Raw genomic sequence first — 19,235 nt, 5'->3', positions numbered from 1 at the left:
CTACTTCTATTCAGGATGCCTGGTATCGATTCCTGTTTCGATAGGTAGTTAACCATTGGTATTGTTGTGTACGCTCATCTAGATCATGAACTAATTTGATTACAGATACAAATAACGACCTTTTGAAACAGAAAACGCAACTATGCATCCGGGTCCGGGTAGATAGAATACAGTGTTACATAAAGTTGTCTGAAACACACACATAGGCACACACACACATACACGCGTGTGTGTAACACAACTTTATGAATAAATAGAGATAATCAATTTTATTAATAATGTAATTATGTATAATGTATTATATATATATATATATATATATATATATATATATATATATATATATATATATATATATATATATATATATATATATATATATATATATATATATATATATATATATTGAAGATTATTCAATACCCCATCAGAACTCAAATTATATAATAAAATGATCTGTATAATACTTACAATAATATAAATAAATAAATATTCTATAAATAGTTAATAATTCATAATACCTCTTCTTTTTCAAATAATTCGTAAACTATTTTTATGATATTATTTTATAACTTTCACTAATTAAGTTATTTTATAGATTAAGATAATATAAAAACGTTCTTCAATAATCGAAAAAAGGGAACGTATTTCAAATGCCAATCCTTAACGTCGTTTAAAGAACATAACACATTTTATTAAAAACAAATAAAAAATTAATGAATGTCGCATAGTTGTGGAATTTAGACCTTTTGGATATACTGTATTAAGACAGTGAATCCAATAGGTTTCCTTTAGCAGACGTTCCATCTCAGATTCAAGCTAAAGCAATCGTTTGAAATGAAAAATTTTGCAAAGTATGAGAATTGATGTTAAAATGTGCGGCAACATGAGATGAAAAATATTGATAGATATAAAAAAATTTACGTCTGATCTATGTTGGTTCACACGATTAGATATTTGTTGACTGATTTGTCCAACATACTGGATGCCAATTTTTTTGCACGTGATCAAATAAATAACATTTGATGTCGCACAATTAGTATCACAGTGCATTTTAAATGTTTATTTCGTATTATTACTACTGAAGGAAGTATTTTCATTATTGAAAGAAGAGTGCGAACATCTGGGTCTAATACATTTAGTTGATGATCCCTTTTTATATCATGTTGCTTTTCCTCTAGTTTAGAACTAATTAGAAAATCTTTGCGACTTTTAGTCCTTTAATAAGCTGGAGTGGATTTGCTTTCGTGTAGCGATTTAACACTTGCATTACATTATAATTTTAATAAATCCCATTGATATTCTTACCAATATTAGGCCAACGTGTTGGTGTTGTTTATTTTATCACACACACACACACACACACACACACACACACACAGTGCTCTGAGTATGTCAAGGATTGTGTTATATTGCTTTTTGTATAATATACTGGTCTACGTTTTAATGCCCTTGCTAGATTTTTTAGAATTAATTTTTATAATGCGTTCTTTACTATAATAGTAAATTATACATTATAATTAAATAATAAAACTTATATACTAAAACTGAAAGTGTGGTCATGTAAAAGTTATGATTTAGTTACATACATACATACATACATACATACATACATACATACATACATACATACATATATATATATATATATATATATATATATATATATATATATATATATATATATATATATATTTATTCCTAATTTTGTGAACCTTGTAAGATCACATTTTTCAAATAATCTTTGTTTAAAGTATCCGTATGCTAAGTTTCCTTCTCTAAATTTATACTATATGCTGGAAATTACTTATACATTGAAAAAGATAGAGAAAACACTGTCAATACAGTTAATTTGTTGTTTACACACACACACACACACACACACACACACACATGCTAATATTTCCTTTGTATTTATACCAAATAAATGTTGTGTACTAAAAATGAACACCGTGACTTATTTTCATAGCTAATTATGAAAGTCTATAATGTATTATTTAATTGTATGCACATTATTATTGAACCTATTTTCTGTACATGAGCAAATATTGAAAAGGATACAAATATTTAAATTAGTTTAATTACGAACAATAATAGCTAGAGCATCTATGTAATTATACATCATATTATTATCGCTCGTTTGACCAGTGTTCCTTTAATTAATTTAATTGCCAACACTTATAATGGGATCATCTGGTTGTGAATTGGCAAAACCCCTTTGCTCAAAACAGCTATAATTATAGTACTTTGGATGTCATTTGTAACTTTGCCGAGTAGCTGAATTTAATGTCATTAGAAGACAAAATGTAATGCTGACTTGAATATTCGTTGTATTATTGTATGGCTCATCAACAACTCTTTACACTATTTTTTTTGGGGTGGGGGTGGGGGCGGGCGGGAACATAATAAACAACAAAGAAAGAAAAAAATGACTTGCATGAGAAATAAATAAAAACCAGGCATTACTGTTAATAGTGTTGAAAGTCGGCAACACCCGCCAGATTTACGAAAGGTTTCAAAATGATAGATATATTAATTCAATTATAAATTTTACATTTCTTTATTGTAAGCATAGAAATTATTATTTTTTTTTAATGTGATACATCATCTTTATTTTGTTCTGATTTCTGCTAATAACGATCTGATGTAAATTTAAAAGCTGAAAATCAACCTTTTACATTCTCTGTGTCTTCAAAAGCAGTAATAACTATTAAAAAAAAACAGGCATGTGTATTCCATGTGGTCCGATTCAACCTGCCATTTGGGCCTAATCAGACAGCGCCATAGTCGTTAAATAATCGGTTTAGATTTTTTAAAAGAAAACAAAAAATAATCAAACAAGGAAAAATCCCAAGCAAAACAAACCAAACAATAAAATAAAATAAAAAAAAAAAAAAAAAAAAAAAAGGAACTTGTTTAGTTTATCCCTATGCCGTATCAGTCTTCACCCGATGAACTTAAGAATTTAGGCAAATCCAAACTGGGCGAAGTTGTTATAGACCGAACCACTGAGACGAACGGGTACAATGGTTAAACAATTCACGGTGCAAACTTCAAGTTACGGCGAAACAACCCGTAATCTTAAGAATGATAATGCATTGTATTTAAACCGAAACTAAAGTAACATTATGACAAAAACAGTTTTCATTGTATGACTTGAAACTAGTGGGAATTTCCCCATACACTCCACTTGGCGCTTCCTGGTTGGATCACGAAGTTAAATCATTTCAGCAACATTACTACAGAAGAGTGGTCATCGGGGTAAGTTGTTACGTTTTATTGTCGGACCTTCACATACTTTTATATTAATTTGTTCGTGTGTCTGTTCACGTGTGTGTTTATGCAATATAGATCTGAACGATTCGTTATGAAAAATTAAGAATCCCTCGGAACGCATAATTTAATAATAATTTTTATCATCAGCGAAATTTCTAAAAATTCGACTATAATATAATAGCTTGATGTTTTATGCCTCAAACACGCCGACTCTTCCATTTCACACAGATGCGTTATATATATATATATATATATATATATATATATATATATATATATATATATATATATATATATATATTCCACTTACATTATCTTGTGTGCACAATGATCAATAATAAACAGCGTAATATAGACACAAATCCAAACTTAATTTCTTCAGGCATATGTCTTTCTGGCTGGCTGGCTATTAGTCTACTTATGCGTGCGCGTGTGTGTGTGTCTATCTATCTACTTATATATATATATATATATATATATATATATATATATATATATATATATATATATATATGAGTAGTTGAAACAAAATGAATAGTGGTCACATTGGTTTTCAAAAAAATATTCTTGAAATGCATATTAAATAAAATTAATTATGCTAATTACTCTCCTGTTTTGAACTTATTCCGTAGAACTGTCTGATCTAGTTTATAATCCTCCTTTTTGTACTAGTTTTCTATTTTATTTTTTTGTTTTTATACACCACCAATCCACCTCTAATGTTATACAGATTTATAAACCCATCCTAAGCCTTCTGCCCAGCACTCATTAGTACAACTAATCTCTTATTTGTTCTTTTTTATGGATTGCTATTAAACTTAAGAAATATTATGCTAATGATCTAAACAAAGAAATATTATGCTAATGACCTAAACAAAGAAATATTATGCTAATGACCTAAACATATCAACAAACCTCTTTGCTTCTGAAATTTATATATAAAAAAATTATTGCCCATTTTATGGTGCCATGAAACTTTAAAAGTCCTTTGAAAATCTTAATGATCAATACCTGAAGATGTGTGCCATATTGATGAATCACCTTTGCTCTTGCAGCTTTGTGTACGTGTTATCCTTTATATCTTGTAGCTTTCTTTGGTGTAGGAGACAACCTTGCTAGTATAACAGATTGTGTTGGATAAATGCCACGAAACTTTCTAAACATGATTCATTACCAAAATATATGCACATACAGACAAGTCAGGTTGCTCAAGTTGTTTTTGTTCAAGTTTTTGTCTTGTAGCCTAACATAGTGCAGGGCTGAATGATGTTAATGCAACCAGTCTAGCAGCTTTTCGTTTATTACCATATAACTTTGTTGTCATTGACTGATTTATTGCCCTTTTGTCTTGCACCTTAATGCACTGTATGACAGTTTTGTTAGCACATTTGGACCCACACTTTTTCATGGCTTGCCAATCACTCCTGCAATTTTGTTTAGAGTTATTTTGTATTGTAGGCTAATATAGTGTATGACAATCTTGTAAGCACAGCTAGTCCCATGATGAAACTTTGTAAATTTTGTGGTCATCACCTGGAGATGCACACATGGTAGAATCACTTTGCTCTTGCAATTTTTCTTTAGAGATATTACCATTTTGTCATGCAGCTTAATGCAGAGCAAGATTCATTTTCCTTATTGTAATTGCCATGAATTTGTGTGAATCTATGATCATGACCTGAAGGTGCAGTCATACTGATGAATGACTTTGAAACTGCAATTATATTTTTTATAGCTTAATGTAGATTATGAGACCATTTCCTTAGCTCATCAAGTTTTGAAAGGATTTCCATGAAAGTTGGTTACTGTTATGGTCAACACCTGAATGTGCACATATCAACATAAAAAAGAGCCATTTTGTTCATGCAGTTTATGTTAGAGTTATTACACATTTTAAATTACAGTTTCATGTATCATATGACCCCATCTCATTAGCTTAACTATAAAGTCCTGCAGTTTTTGATTGATTTCCATTGTACTTTGGAAATCTTGTGGTCATCACATGGATGTTTTCATACAGATAAATTACTTTGTTCACACAATTTTTGTTAGAGATATTGCTGCTCTTGTCTCGTAGTTTAATGATACAATGAACGACACAGTCTCAATTAGCGTAACTACTCCAGACATTTTTGATGGACAACCATGATCAATGTTATGATCATCTCTTGAATGTTAACAAAAGAATCACACAGGTACTGTAAGTTTTGTTAGAATTATTGCCCATTTTGTCTTCTAGTTTCATGCAATGTCTGATTAAATGTTCTTTAATGCAGCTAGTCCCAATTTTCAGATGAAAATTTGTAAATCGTGACCATCACCAGAAGGTGTGCATATTCATAAATCACTTTGCTCCTGTACCGTTTTTTAGAGTTCTTGCCCCTTTTGTCTTGGATCTTTTTTGCAGTGTATGACCCAATGTCTTTAGCACAACTGGTCCCCCCAGTTTTATATGGAATGCCGTGAAAATTTGTAAATCTTAACATGAAGGTATGTTTATGCTCACTCAGATTTTGTTAATTACCACTGTTCTTGTAACTGTGATGTGTGACACAGTCTTTCTTAGCACAACCAGTCTGGCAGTTTTGTATGGATTACCATGAAACCTGGTCAAAGAATTTTTTTTTGCTTGTACCATTAATGCTAGCTTTATTACCATCAGTCCTAGTCTCAAGTAGTCCCCCAGTTTTTGATGGAACATTATAAATTTTGTGGATGTCATCTAAAGATGTGCATATTCTTTTAGAGGTTTTGCCCTTAATGCAGTGTATGACATATTCTTGTTAGTGCTACTAGTCCTTCAACAAGCCAACAAAGCTGTTTGAAGTACTAATATTTGTACTTCGAGTCCGCAGTTTGCTTGGTACTACATGTATATATGCTCCCATATAACTCAAGTCCAAATACAAACTGCACAGACCCAGATCTGCCATCACATAATGCAAAAGCAGATCTGGGTCTGTGCAGTCTATTTGGAGTAATCAGTAGAACAAACATCAGACTGCCCAAGTCATATTGCTAAACCTTTGTAAGAGTTAATGCCCTTTGTCTTAACAAATGGACTCGGTGTATGACAGTGTTTTATGAATACATCTACTCTTGTATTCTTGAATGGATCCATTTAAGACGGTACATATTACGGTCCTTTTCAGCTGATATGCCTGTTGACAAATCATTGCAATCACCATATTTTCAGAAGAGATATGGGCCTTTATTTGACTGTAGACTCATCTCCATTATAGGGTAAGTGTGGTATGCCAGAGAGGTGGGAGTATATTTATGCAAGTATATTGCTTAATATTCCTTTAGTATAATTTAGAGTTGGATCATCATTTTGAATTTGTATACTAGTATACAAGTATATTCTGCATGTATGTTTGCTATGGTGCTGGTATGTGTGTGTGTATATATATATATATATATACATTTATACATATATATACATACATACATACATGCATGCATAACAGACATATTGTATGTAATTGATAAATTTGACTTAGTTGTTCCTGCATTATTTATTTTCATGTTTTCCAGACTCAAGTTGAACAGAATTTTGTAAAAAAATGTTGAGTGTCAACATTGGTTTCACAGTTTTGCTGCTGATCGTTACCAGCATCATAGCAGAACAATCTCTTATAAGGATAATGAATGTACAAGGCATTAATGGTGTCAAAGATTCTGGTCATGCTGAAAACTGTGGTCAGTTCATCATTCTCTCTTTCTCTCTCATGCGTCTTTCTGAGTATGTCATTCCTTCTTTCCTTTTTAAAGACCATGTGTAACAGTATGTGTGCATGTGTACCAATTGAGTCATAAAGCTTTCTCTACTTAACACAGGTAGGAAAACAAATTACACAACATATTTGACAACAGTAGTGAGTTTAAGCATGAGCTCTCAGTTGTACACTTTAATATATTTTGTAGTAACATAGGGATTCAGAAATGGAGAATATTGTAAATTAGTATGTGTGCATATGAGAGAGAGAGAGAGAGAGTGCCAGAGAAACAGTGGTAGAATATTGTCAGCATTTGCTCATATTGATATTTTGATTTCTTTGTATTGTTTAAATCTTATATTTTTAATTTAGTTAGATGTTTAATGCATATTTTCTTGTTCCTCTTTAAGGTGATCCAAAATATCAAATGAATTTTACTTGGGATCCAAAGGACATTGATCCTACGGGTCAGGTGCTCCTTGCACTCGATATGGTTGCTCGTAAGTACATATATAAAATTAATAATTATGTAAATCCTGTAGCATATTTACATGCAGACAGAGATGGACACACACACACACACACACACACACACACTGTGCATGTGTCTCAGAAAAACTAATTTCAAGCATGTCTCATTTTGTGCCCATGATGGAACACAAATTTTTAACTGATGGAAAATATATACAATGAATGGCTATCTACTGTGAACAAGCAGTCCCCAACATAATTATAATATCAGAACTCTGGCAAATGATAAACAATCATTCCCACAACTTGCAAATGCATTAGTCTGTTTAACGGTGTATCCATGGCTGTCCTGTTACTAAAAAGGACATGTTTAACTTGTATTTTTGTATGGTTGGAAGACTGGAAATGGTAGTACAAAAACAAAATCTCAGTACTATTCTACAGTTGGAACATTGCCTGGGCATTTCATTTAAGTTGAGAAACAACCTTGGATGTTGCTGTATGAATACACATGAAGTTAATGGGTTTTGGGTGATTTGCCTCTGTCACAATGCACCATCTATATTGCAACAGAAAATGCAGACAATGTTCTGTTTTTGTTAATTTCTCGCTTTCACTGCCATATTGAGCCATGAGAATAAAAATAGTTTAAATATAGTTCTCAGTGGCACTGAACAACACCCAGTGTTCCTTTCTGGACTTGACAGAAAAGGCTGAGGATATTCCAACACTATGTTTAGTGAGAAATGTATATTTTTCTTTTTCTTGGTTCAAAAGACTGGCAATTGCCTTATTCATATGTTCAGTATCAAGCATTTAATAATGCCAAGAACAGTCCTTACCATCTTACTTGAATTTAACTGCAGTAAAAAAATTTTTTTTACATTAGTCAGTTGTGTAACGGCATTTACTGAAACATAAAAAACCTTTTCCAGCGTTTACTTTATTGGTTACCTGTCAAAAATATAACCCTTTTCACAAGATTAGGTTTCTACTACATTTATTTTATACAGAACTTTTAGCATCATGAAATTGCATGGAACAATAATATATTTTAGGGTCCATTGAGAATGGAAAGTACATTATTGGATGAATAAAAACACCTGCCTACTTTTCTTGTATCATCGAAGTCATTACATCATTATTGATCAAAACCAATGACAGTTGACAAAATGATTTCAGTTGGGAAAGATAGTTAAAATGATACATGTATCCAATCAGCAGTAAAATTACATTAGGAATACTAGAGTCCTATCGGAGAAATTAGAAGGAATGACATTGAAGCTCATGCTAGCTGAAAAGATTTGTCTCATTCATACAAGAAATACGTTTCTTTCTGTTTCCTTCTTTTTAGCTACAAGCTTTGACTATGGAAAATATACAGCAGACGTTTACATACCCAGCATACCTGACACTCCCATCTTGTCTTGGACGGGTGTACTTACATGCAAGAAAGCAGCTGCCTATTCCACACAGCCGCTCAAATGTCCTATTCAGCAAGGTCGTAAGTAAAGCCATCAGTGGTGTCTCTATTCAAGGTTAAGGTTGTGTCATTGATACCTAAGATCACTAGCATTTGTTGCATATACTACAACAAGTGTCCTTGAACTTTGACCCTAATGAGTGGGATGATCTCAGCATGTGTAAATACATAAGACTGATATTCAGTGATTTTATGGAGAGTGGTAGAAACTAGAATTACAGTTTTAAGTTGAGTCAAACTGCAAAGAACAAAGATCCAGATCTGCTGTATCTGGGTCTTTGCAGTTTGCAGTTGGACTCATAAGCTAGTAAATGGTACTTACGTTTACCTTTAGTTTTTGTCCTAGAAAAAAGTCTCCAAACCTCTGATAGTTGTTAGTGAAATATTATTTTAATGTCTGACTCAGTCATAGCTTACCTATCACTATTATTAAGCTTTACATTTCTGCATGGAAAAATGTCATCTGTGTCATCAGTCCATGCTCTATAGGGCATCCTCATTCTTTTCCGGATGACTATTGAGTCAATGCATGGAAGAAAAACACTGTGAAGAGAAAATGTCCACAAGTGCAGTGGTTTCATACTAATAACCAGAGCTTGTCACTAGTTCTTTAGAGTGAATGTTAAAACATCTAGTCTATATTTATCAAATTTTAAATTGATGAAAATAAAATTCAAGCTTCACAAGTAGGCATTTCAGTGAGTTCTTTTGCTCATCTCTTGGTTAAATCCTTGGAAGCTTTAGAATTAAAGGCCAAGTCATTGGCGACTTAAGCTTCACATGGTGACCTATTTGCAGCAGATGTGGAGAAGTGTTTGTAACACGCATTGTCTGCGATGATGGCATTATCAGCAGAGTTCCTTCATATATGTTATATAGCAAATATCTCCTGCAAGCTGTACCTCTGGACTCAGGGACTTAATTCTGCAGTCCCACTATTGTCTATCAGGACTTTAGGGACCAATAACATAGATCCCTTGCATTTCTTGCTGGCCTGTCAGAAATGGCCAATATCTGCACACATACTGATGGAGCTCTGGATCAGCCACAATTTGTACGAAACTGTAGTATGTAACCACAAGAGAAAGTAGCCAGCTCTCCTAAAAGTCCACTCCACAAACACGACAGATTAAGTGGAGAGTCAATGGCAGAGAAAGTGGTCTCCCTTTGCTTCTCTTTTGCCCAAAGTAGCGAAATTGGCAAAGAGAGGTCATCCCAAGGCACCTCTCCTGCAGTGCATACATCTTCCTTTAATACAGAAAAGTACTTGATTGGCCCTAATTTTGGAAACCTGTCTAAACATCACTGAAGATCAATTGGTCCTTTATATTTTGAATGAGGGTTTACATCTACGCTTCACAGAACTCCCTGCTCTTTCAAGAACACTCATCTTTTCCATCAAAATCAAGCATTTTCTAATTAAAGGAAAAAGTGCACATCCTTCTTTGGAGGGGTTTAGTGGAGAGGGTTCAAAACATCTGCTCACCAGTATTATACTCCCTGATATTTCTGGTCCCCAAAAAGGGCAGAAAACTGAGGCTAATTATCTACCTCCACCCCAAACAAAATTCTGCAAGTGGAAACTTTGAAGATGGAAACAGAAACTTCAGTTTAGAATGCTATCACTCTGGTTGACAGGGCAGTTTCCATCGATTTTCAGGATGCATACTTCCACATAATGATTTTGTTATTGCTGAAGAATATCAGAGATGGTCTCAAAACTCAACCCTTCAAAGGTCTTATCTTTAATTCTGGAAATTCTTAATATCCAGCAGAGTATCAGTACCTTTGAGGGACTCTTGTTTTCTATTGTTTGTGTGTAGTAGAAATGAAAGGGTTTCAGTTTTTAATGTTTTTTTTTTTTTTTTAAATTGGTTTTCACACAGCAGTTTAGGAAGTGGAAAGGGAGTAGTATAAGAGCATATTTAATCCAACATTCAAGTGTGCAGTAACACAGTTTCATTAACAAGAAGTCCTTTAAGTAAAAACTCATCACGCTGCAAATAATACTTTTTTAAAATTTCTGGTGTAGCACAGTAATTGCCATGTGTTTTTAAATTTTCATCCTTCAGAATTTCATATCATCGTGCAAGACCTCATAAGCAGAGGGTGTATCAATATGCTCTATTATTTAAATAAACAATCCTCAGCTTGATGCCATCTCGTCTCATTAACCATGGCGTAGGTGCATCAGCGATTCAGTGGTTAGCACATCAGACTTGCCAATCACTGTCTAAAATGTCAACCAGATCAGCCTATGTTAGCTGCTGTGGTGTGCCTGAGGACTAAATGCCCTGCCACTATATAACCTTTCATATGTTATTGTTCCATTAAACACCAACAAGCAAACTAGCTAAATAAAAGGATCTTAGGCATCGGGTGAAAATTGTAAAAAATAGCACAATAGTTGGAATATTTTAAAAAGAATTATTTCACAACTCTTTTTATCCAACAATTCTTTAAATTTTGGTTTATTATGAATAGATTTCACTGATAAAAATTAAGACTGACCTTAAATAGATACTAAATCATACATAGTATCAATATCTTTGATTAAGGTTGCCCACAAATAGATACTAAATTATACAAGGTATCACTGTCTTGGATTAAGGTTGCCTTCCGATAGATACTAAATGGTACAAGGTATCAATGTCTTGGATTAAGGTTGCCCTCAGATAGATACTAAATGGTATAAGGTATCAATGTCTTGGATTAAGGTTGCCCTCAAATAAATACTAAATGATACAAAGTATCAATGTCTTGGATTAAGGTTGCCCTTAAATAGATACTAAATTATGCATAGCATTAGTGTCATTGATTAAAATTGCCCTTAAATAAATAATAAATCATACTTAGCATTAATTACTTGGATTAAGGTTGCCCTCAAATAGATACTAAATGATACATAGCATTAATGTCTTGGTTTAAGGTTGCCCTCAAATAGATATCAAATCATACATAGCATCAATGTCTTGGATTAAGATTGCCCTCAAATAGATACCAAATCATACATAGCATCAATGTCTTGGATTAAGGTTGCCCTTAAATAGATACTAAATTATGCATAGCATCAGTGTCATGGATTAAGATTTCCCTTAAGTAAATAATAAATCATACTTAGCATTAATTACTTGGATTAAGGTTGCCCTCAAATAGATACTAAATCATACATAGCACCAACATCTTGGATTAAGATTGCCCTCATATAGATATTAAATGATTCAGAGCATTAATGTCTTGGATTAAGATTGCCCTTAAATAGGTACTAAATCATGCATAGCATCAATGTCTTGGATTAAGATTGCCCTCAAATAGATACTAAATCATACATAGCATCAATGTCTTTGATTAAGATTGCCCTCAAATAGATACTAAATCATACATAGCATTAATGTTTTGGGTTAAGATTGCCCTTAAATATATACTAAATCATATATAGCATCAACATCTTGGGTTAAGATTGCGCTCAGATAGATACTAAATCATACATGGCATTAATGTCTTGGGTAAAGGTTGCCCACAAATAGATACTAAATGGTATAAGGTATCAATGTCTTGGATTAAGGTTGCCCTCAGATAGATACTAAATGATACAAAGTATCAATGTCTTGGATTAAGGTTGTCCTCAAATAGATACCAAATCATACATAGCATCAATGTCTTGGATTAAGGTTGCCCTCAAATAGATACTAAATGATACATAACATTAATGTCTTTGATTAAGATTGCCCTCAAATAGACACTAAATCATACATGGCATCAATATCTTGGATTAAGGTTGCCCTCAAATAGATACTAAATGATACATAGAATAAATTTCTTGGATTAAGATTGCCCTCAGATAGATACTAAATCATACATAGCATCAATGTCTTGGATTAAGGTTGCCCTCAAATAGATACTAAATTATGCATATCATCAATATCTTGGATTAAGGTTGCCCTCAAATAGATACTAAATAATACATAGCATTAATGTCTTTGATTAAGGTTGCTCTAAAATAGATACTAAATGATACAAGGTATCAATGTCTTGGATTAAGGTTGCCCTCAGATAGATACTAAATGGTACAATGTATCAATGTCTTGGATTAAGGTTGCCCTCAAATAGATACTAAATGGTACAAGGTATCAATGTCTTGGATTAAGGTTGCCCTCAAATAGATACTAAATGATACAAAGTATCAATGTCTTGGATTAAGGTTGCCCTCAAATAGATACCAAATCATACATAGCATCAATGTCTTGGATAGCATCAGTGTCATGGATTAAGATTGCCCTTAAATAAATAATAAATCATACTTAACATTAATTACTTGGATTAAGGTTGCCCTCAAATAGATACTGAATGATATGTAGCATTCATGTCTTGGATTAAGGTTGCCCTCAAATAGATACTAAATGATACAAGGTATCAATGTCTTGGATTAAGGTTGCCCTCAGATAGATACCAAATCATACATAGCATCAATGTCTTGGATTAAGATTGCCCTCAGATAGATACTAAATGATACAAGGTATCAATGTCTTGGATTAAGGTTGCCTTCAAATAGATACTAGATGATACAAAGTATCAATGTCTTGGATTAAGGTTGCCCTCAAATAGGTACCAAATCATACATAGCATCGATGTCTTGGATTAAGGTTGCCCTTAAATAGATACTAAATTATGCATAGCATCAGTGTCATGGATTAAGATTTCCCTTAAGTAAATAATAAACCATGCTTAGCATTAATTACTTGGATTAAGGTTGCCCTCAAATAGATACTAAATCAGACTTAGCATTAATTATTTGGATTAAGGTTGCCCTCAAAATAGATACTAAATCATACATAGCATCAACATCTTGGATTAAGATTGCCCTCAAATAGATACTAAATGATACAGAGCATTAATGTCTTGGATTAAGATTGCCCTTACATAGATACTAAATCATACATAGCATCAATGTCTTGGATTAAGATTGCCCTCAAATAGATACTAAATCATACATAGCATCAATGTCTTGGATTAAGATTGCCCTCAGATAGATACTAAATCATACATAGGATTAATGTCTTGGATTAAGATTGCCCCTAAATATATACTAAATCATACATAGCATCAACATCTTGGATTAAGATTGCCCTTAAATAGATACTAAATCATACATAGCATTAATGTCTTGGGTAAAGGTTGCCCTGAAATAGATACTAAATGGTATAAGGTATCAATGTCTTGGATTAAGGTTGCCTTCAGATAAATACTAAATGATACAAAGTATCAATGTCTTGGATTAAGGTTGCCCTCAAATAGATACCAAATCATACATAGCATCAATGTCTTGGATTAAGGTTGCCCTCAAATAGATACTAAATGATACATAACATTAATGTCTTGGATTAAGATTGCCCTCAGACACTAAATCATACATGGCATCAATATCTTGGATTAAGGTTGCCCTCAAATAGATACTAAATGATACATAGCATCAATGTCTTGGATTAAGGTTGCCCTCAAATAGATACTAAATTATGCATGGCATCAATATCTTGGATTAAGGTTGCCCTCAAATAGATACTAAATGATACATAGCATTAATGTCTTTGATTAAGGTTGCTCTAAAATAGATACTAAATGATACAAGGTATCAATGTCTTGGATTAAGGTTGCCCTCAGATAGATACTAAATGGTACAATGTATCATTGTCTTGGATTAAGGTTGCCCTCAAATAGATACTAAATGGTACAAGGTATCAATATCTTGGATTAAGGTTGCCCTCAAATAGATACTAAATGATACAAAGTATCAATGTCTTGGATTAAGGTTGCCCTCAAATAGATACCAAATCATACATAGCATCAATGTCTTGAATAGCGTCAGTGTCATGGATTAAGATTGCCCTTAAATAAATAACAAATCATACTTAACATTAATTACTTGGATTAAGGTTGCCCTCAAATAGATACTAAATCATACATAGCATTCATGTCTTGGATTAAGATTGCCCTTAAATAGATACTAAATGATACATGGCATCAATATCTTGGATTAAGATTGCTCTTAAATAGATACTAAATCATACACAGTATCAATATCTTGGATTAAGATTGCCCCTAAATAGATACTAAATTATACATAGCATCAATATCTTAGATTAAGATTGCTCTTAAATAGATACTAAATTATACATAGCATCAATGTCTTGGATTAAGGTTGCCCTCAAATAGATACTAAATGGTACAAGGTATCAATGTCTTGGATTAAGGTTGCCCTCAGATAGATACTAAATGATACAAAGTATCAATGTCTTGGATTAAGGTTGCCCTCAAATAGATACCAAATCATACATACCATCAATATATTGGATTAAGATTGCCCCCTAGAAAGATACTAAATCATACACAGTATCAATATCTTGGAATATCTTGGATTAAGATTGCCTCTAAATAGATACTAAATCATACATAGCATCAATATCTTGGATTAAGATTGCTCTTAAATAGATACTAAATTATACATAGCATTAATGTCTTGGATTAAGGTTGCCCTCAAGTAGATACTAAATCATATATAGCATTAATATCTTGGATTAAGTTTGCCCTCAAATAGATACTAAATCATACATAGCATCAATGTCTTTGATTAAGATTGCCCTCAAATATATACTAAATGATGCATAGCATTAATGTCTTGCATTAAGATTGCCCTTAAATTGATACTAGATCATACATAGTATCAATATCTTGGAATAAGATTGCCCCTAAATAGATACTAAATCATAAAAAGCATCAGTATCTTGGATTAAGAGTGTCATTTAATGGATACTAAATGATACAAAGTATCAATGTCTTGGATTAAGGTTGCCCTCAAATAGATACTAAATTATACATAGCATCAATGTCTTGGATTAAGAGTGTCATTTAATAGATACTAAATGATACAAAGTATCAATATCATGGATTAAGGTTGCCCTCAAATAGATACTAAATCATGAAAGCATCAATGTCTTGGGTTAAGAGTGTCATTTAATAGATACTAAATGATACAAGGTCTCAATGTCATGGATTAAGGTTGCCCTTAAATAGATAATAAATTATACATAGTATCAATGTCTTGGATGTTTAATACAGTAACTAAACTGGTTTGCACATTTAGATCATAAATATATAAGTTTGAAGTCTGCTACAACCAGAATGAATTTATAGGGGATTGAATTTTAGATAGACAAAGAAGACAGATTAGGTTCAGCAAGACTTTGATAATTAGAAACGAACACTCAAGACAATCCTGTTTAAATACTGAACATTTTTCTTTGAAGATTGACACTTATTTCATGCTAGATTAACCCACTGATATAATGTCTTTTTCCAGAATCTCTTTCCGGAAGTGATACTATATCCGATCTTTCTGTACTGTCGCCGGTAAGTTATGTGACACTATATCCAATCTTTCTGTACTGTCACCAGTATGTTATGTGACACTATATCCGATCTTTCCGTCCTGTCACTGGTAAGTTATGTGACACTATATCCAATCTTTCTGTACTGTCACTGGTAAGTTATGTGACACTATATCCGATCTTTCTGTACTGTCACTGGTAAGTTATGTGACACTATATCCGATCATTCTGTACTGTGACCAGTAAGTGATGTGACACTATATCCGATCTTTCCTTACTGTCACCGGTAAGTGATGTGACACTATATCCGATCTTTCCTTACTGTCACCGGTAAGTTATGTGACACTATGTCTGATCTTTCCATAGTGACACCGGTAAGTTATGTGACACTATATCTGATCTTTCTGTACTGTCACCGGTAAGTTATGTGACACTATATCCGATCTTTCCGTACTGTCACCAGTAAGTGATGTTGTGCATTTTTCACTAGTATAAAAATAATCTTGATAAAGATGGATATATTAATCAGAAAAATGTGTGTGTCATGCAACCTACAAGCTTTAACAAGGTTATTTATGTTGAAAATATCTTATAAAATAGTTAAGTGTAAATGTGAACAGGCTGTTGATCATCTACATCCTTGTATAAAAAATTATTCTTTTAGCATTTGCTTTGAAAAATTTTGAAATTTGCATTAATGAATAAAAAATTATGAAATTTGTTGATTCATTTGGGCAGATTGAGGTGGGTTTAGACAAGGGGGGCCCAGTGGGTACATCCCCCAAAACTCATGCATTTTAAGCAGTTTCAGGGGATAATTTTAACCATGTAACTGTAAAGAAAATGTACTCAGTTCACCAATGTACCAGGATCCACCCGTTTTCCATATGATAATGACCTTGATGACAAATATGGTTTAGACAGACATTTTAAAACAGATTAGTTAATTCACATTGTAATTTTTCAAAATTCAGTAATATTAATCCTTTAAACCTAAAAAATTTGAAATAAAAGCTTTCCACTTTCCTTGTGGATGAAAATACATTGCTTCCTTTCTGGACTTGACAGTTTGTTATATCTTTATCAATCCATTTATGTTCTTAAATCAATTTTGTTTCTCTTATGTAAGAAAACAGTCTGAGACTGACATTTTCCAAGTTTATGTTTTATGCAGTTTTGAAAATAAATTTCTTAAATAAACTATGTTTTTCTTATTTTAACAGGGAAAATACACAGTTCATCTTACACTAAATAATGAAAATGACAAACAGTTTATTTGTGCCAAGCTAGATGTCAGGGTCAAGGAAACTGCCAACAGTAACAATCTGCCATGATCAGCTGAAGCCCTACTTGTGATTGCTTTACCAGCAAACAGTTTAAAGTTAAAATCTTGATAGTCTTTGACCAATCCTAAGAAATATTATTTTCAGAATTCATACATTCATACTTCAAACTGTGTATTTTATTTGTCAGTTTAATTTTTCATTTCATTTTTGATCAAGCAGATTAAGAAATTCATACATGCATTTCTTTTCCCTAATCAACGATGATTCTTTCTTCAAAACAAGGGTAGGAAGTCATCAGAATCTTGGTATCTAGTACATATGACTGTTATTTAACCTGCATGAAATTTTGTTTTCTGTGTTCCAAAAACTATAGAAACCTGCTTGCTTGTTCCAGAACTGTAGAAATCAATTTGAACATTCCAGATTTATTAAAATTTATTTGGATGTTCTGGTATTGTAGAAATAATTTTGGACATGTTATTATACAGCTATGTATATTGACAGTAATAGCATTCAGTAGGTATTTGCCCTTTATATAGAACAATGATTACACTGGAACATATATGTAAAATATATTTGTATTCTTTATTTACCAGTATTGTTGTATATTTTTTACAATTTAATTCATTTCAGTTTTATATAAATAATTTTGTCTTAAGATTTGGATTTTGTTAATCAGGAGAAAAAACAATTTTGAGGAGGAGTCAACTTCCTTGAAGATTCTTCATTTGCTTGCTGAACCTAATCTGTCTTCTCTGTCTATCTAAAATTCAATCCCCTATATATTCATTCTGGTTGGAGCAGTAACTGATATCTTTTTTACTAACGTCTGGCATCATCATGGTTTGGCTGTATGTAAAAAAGGTCATGATTGATAATGGACCGGATTAGGAAGTTTTAAATTTACATACAAATTGTCTTGAAAAGAATGACTTTATTTTGAATTAAATATTTATTCCTGAAGAAGATAGGGAAGACATTTACTCCAGTTTATGAAGACATTTATGTAGCTGCATGGGGAAAAGAAAACTTTGCCAAGGCACAAAATCTGCCATTTTTCATTGTCAGGTTTATTGACATTTTCTTCATTTGGACCCTGTTTCTTAATTTGATGATGGATGGACGCCATTCACTAATTACAACTAAAATTCAAATTAGTAATCTGTAGACTTCATCGATGTAACAATATTCAAGGGAAACAACATTGTAAAGGGGGATAATCTGGCTAGTAGGGTATATTTCAAGGAAACACATGTTCATCATTTGCTACGTAAAAATAGTTTTCATCCACAGCATATATTCAGGTGCATTGTTAAATTCTAAACTACAGTAGAACCTGTCTTGAAAGACCACCCCTTCTGTCCAAAGATTGTGATCTCTAGAAACAAGTGGTCCCTTGTTACAGGTCACAACAGTATATAACCAATCAATCTGTGCTTTGAGAACCTGGTCATTCAGAACATGTGGTCTCATAGCATTGTGGTCTTTCTAGACAGGTTTCACTGTACTGAGGTTCTGCCAGATATGCAATACTGAAGAAATGTTTCTGACATTTTTTCATTGTTTTTTGGCAGGTCAGTGAGAATAAGATTGCAGTATCAGGGAACTTGGGAAAATC

The 19,235-nt window shown here is 32.6% G+C and overlaps 1 protein-coding gene across 1 annotated transcript; it reads left to right on the top strand.

Moving 5' to 3' along the window:
* Nucleotides 1-2,979: 2,979 nt before the first annotated feature.
* On the top strand, nt 2,980-18,275 carry LOC149780094 (uncharacterized). Its single transcript, XM_089936855.1, has 6 exons — nt 2,980-3,261; nt 6,814-6,978; nt 7,406-7,495; nt 8,821-8,970; nt 16,304-16,353; nt 17,555-18,275. The coding sequence occupies exons 2-6, from the start codon at nt 6,843-6,845 to the stop codon at nt 17,663-17,665; spliced, it is 537 nt and encodes a 178-aa protein (XP_089792981.1). The 5' UTR covers nt 2,980-3,261; nt 6,814-6,842; the 3' UTR covers nt 17,666-18,275.
* Nucleotides 18,276-19,235: the final 960 nt, after the last annotated feature.

Source organism: Sinohyriopsis cumingii, chromosome 16, assembly GCF_028554795.1.
Source record: "Sinohyriopsis cumingii isolate HCF-2022 chromosome 16, ASM2855479v2, whole genome shotgun sequence".
Classification (NCBI taxonomy): Eukaryota; Metazoa; Mollusca; class Bivalvia; order Unionida; family Unionidae; genus Sinohyriopsis; species Sinohyriopsis cumingii.
The sequence above is the reverse complement of the archived record's forward strand: the minus strand, read 5'-3'. Positions and strand labels throughout refer to the sequence as shown.

What these genes read in the sequence shown, in the direction of transcription:
- LOC149780094 (XM_089936855.1), top strand. Translation starts at nt 6,843, where the DNA reads ATGTTGAGTGTCAACATTGGTTTCACAGTTTTGCTGCTGATCGTTACC. An exon ending in TGGTCATGCTGAAAACTGTG is followed by an intron (nt 6,979 to 7,405) that starts GTCAGTTCATCA and finishes TTCCTCTTTAAG; the next exon opens with GTGATCCAAAATATCAAATG. An exon ending in TGCACTCGATATGGTTGCTC is followed by an intron (nt 7,496 to 8,820) that starts GTAAGTACATAT and finishes CCTTCTTTTTAG; the next exon opens with CTACAAGCTTTGACTATGGA.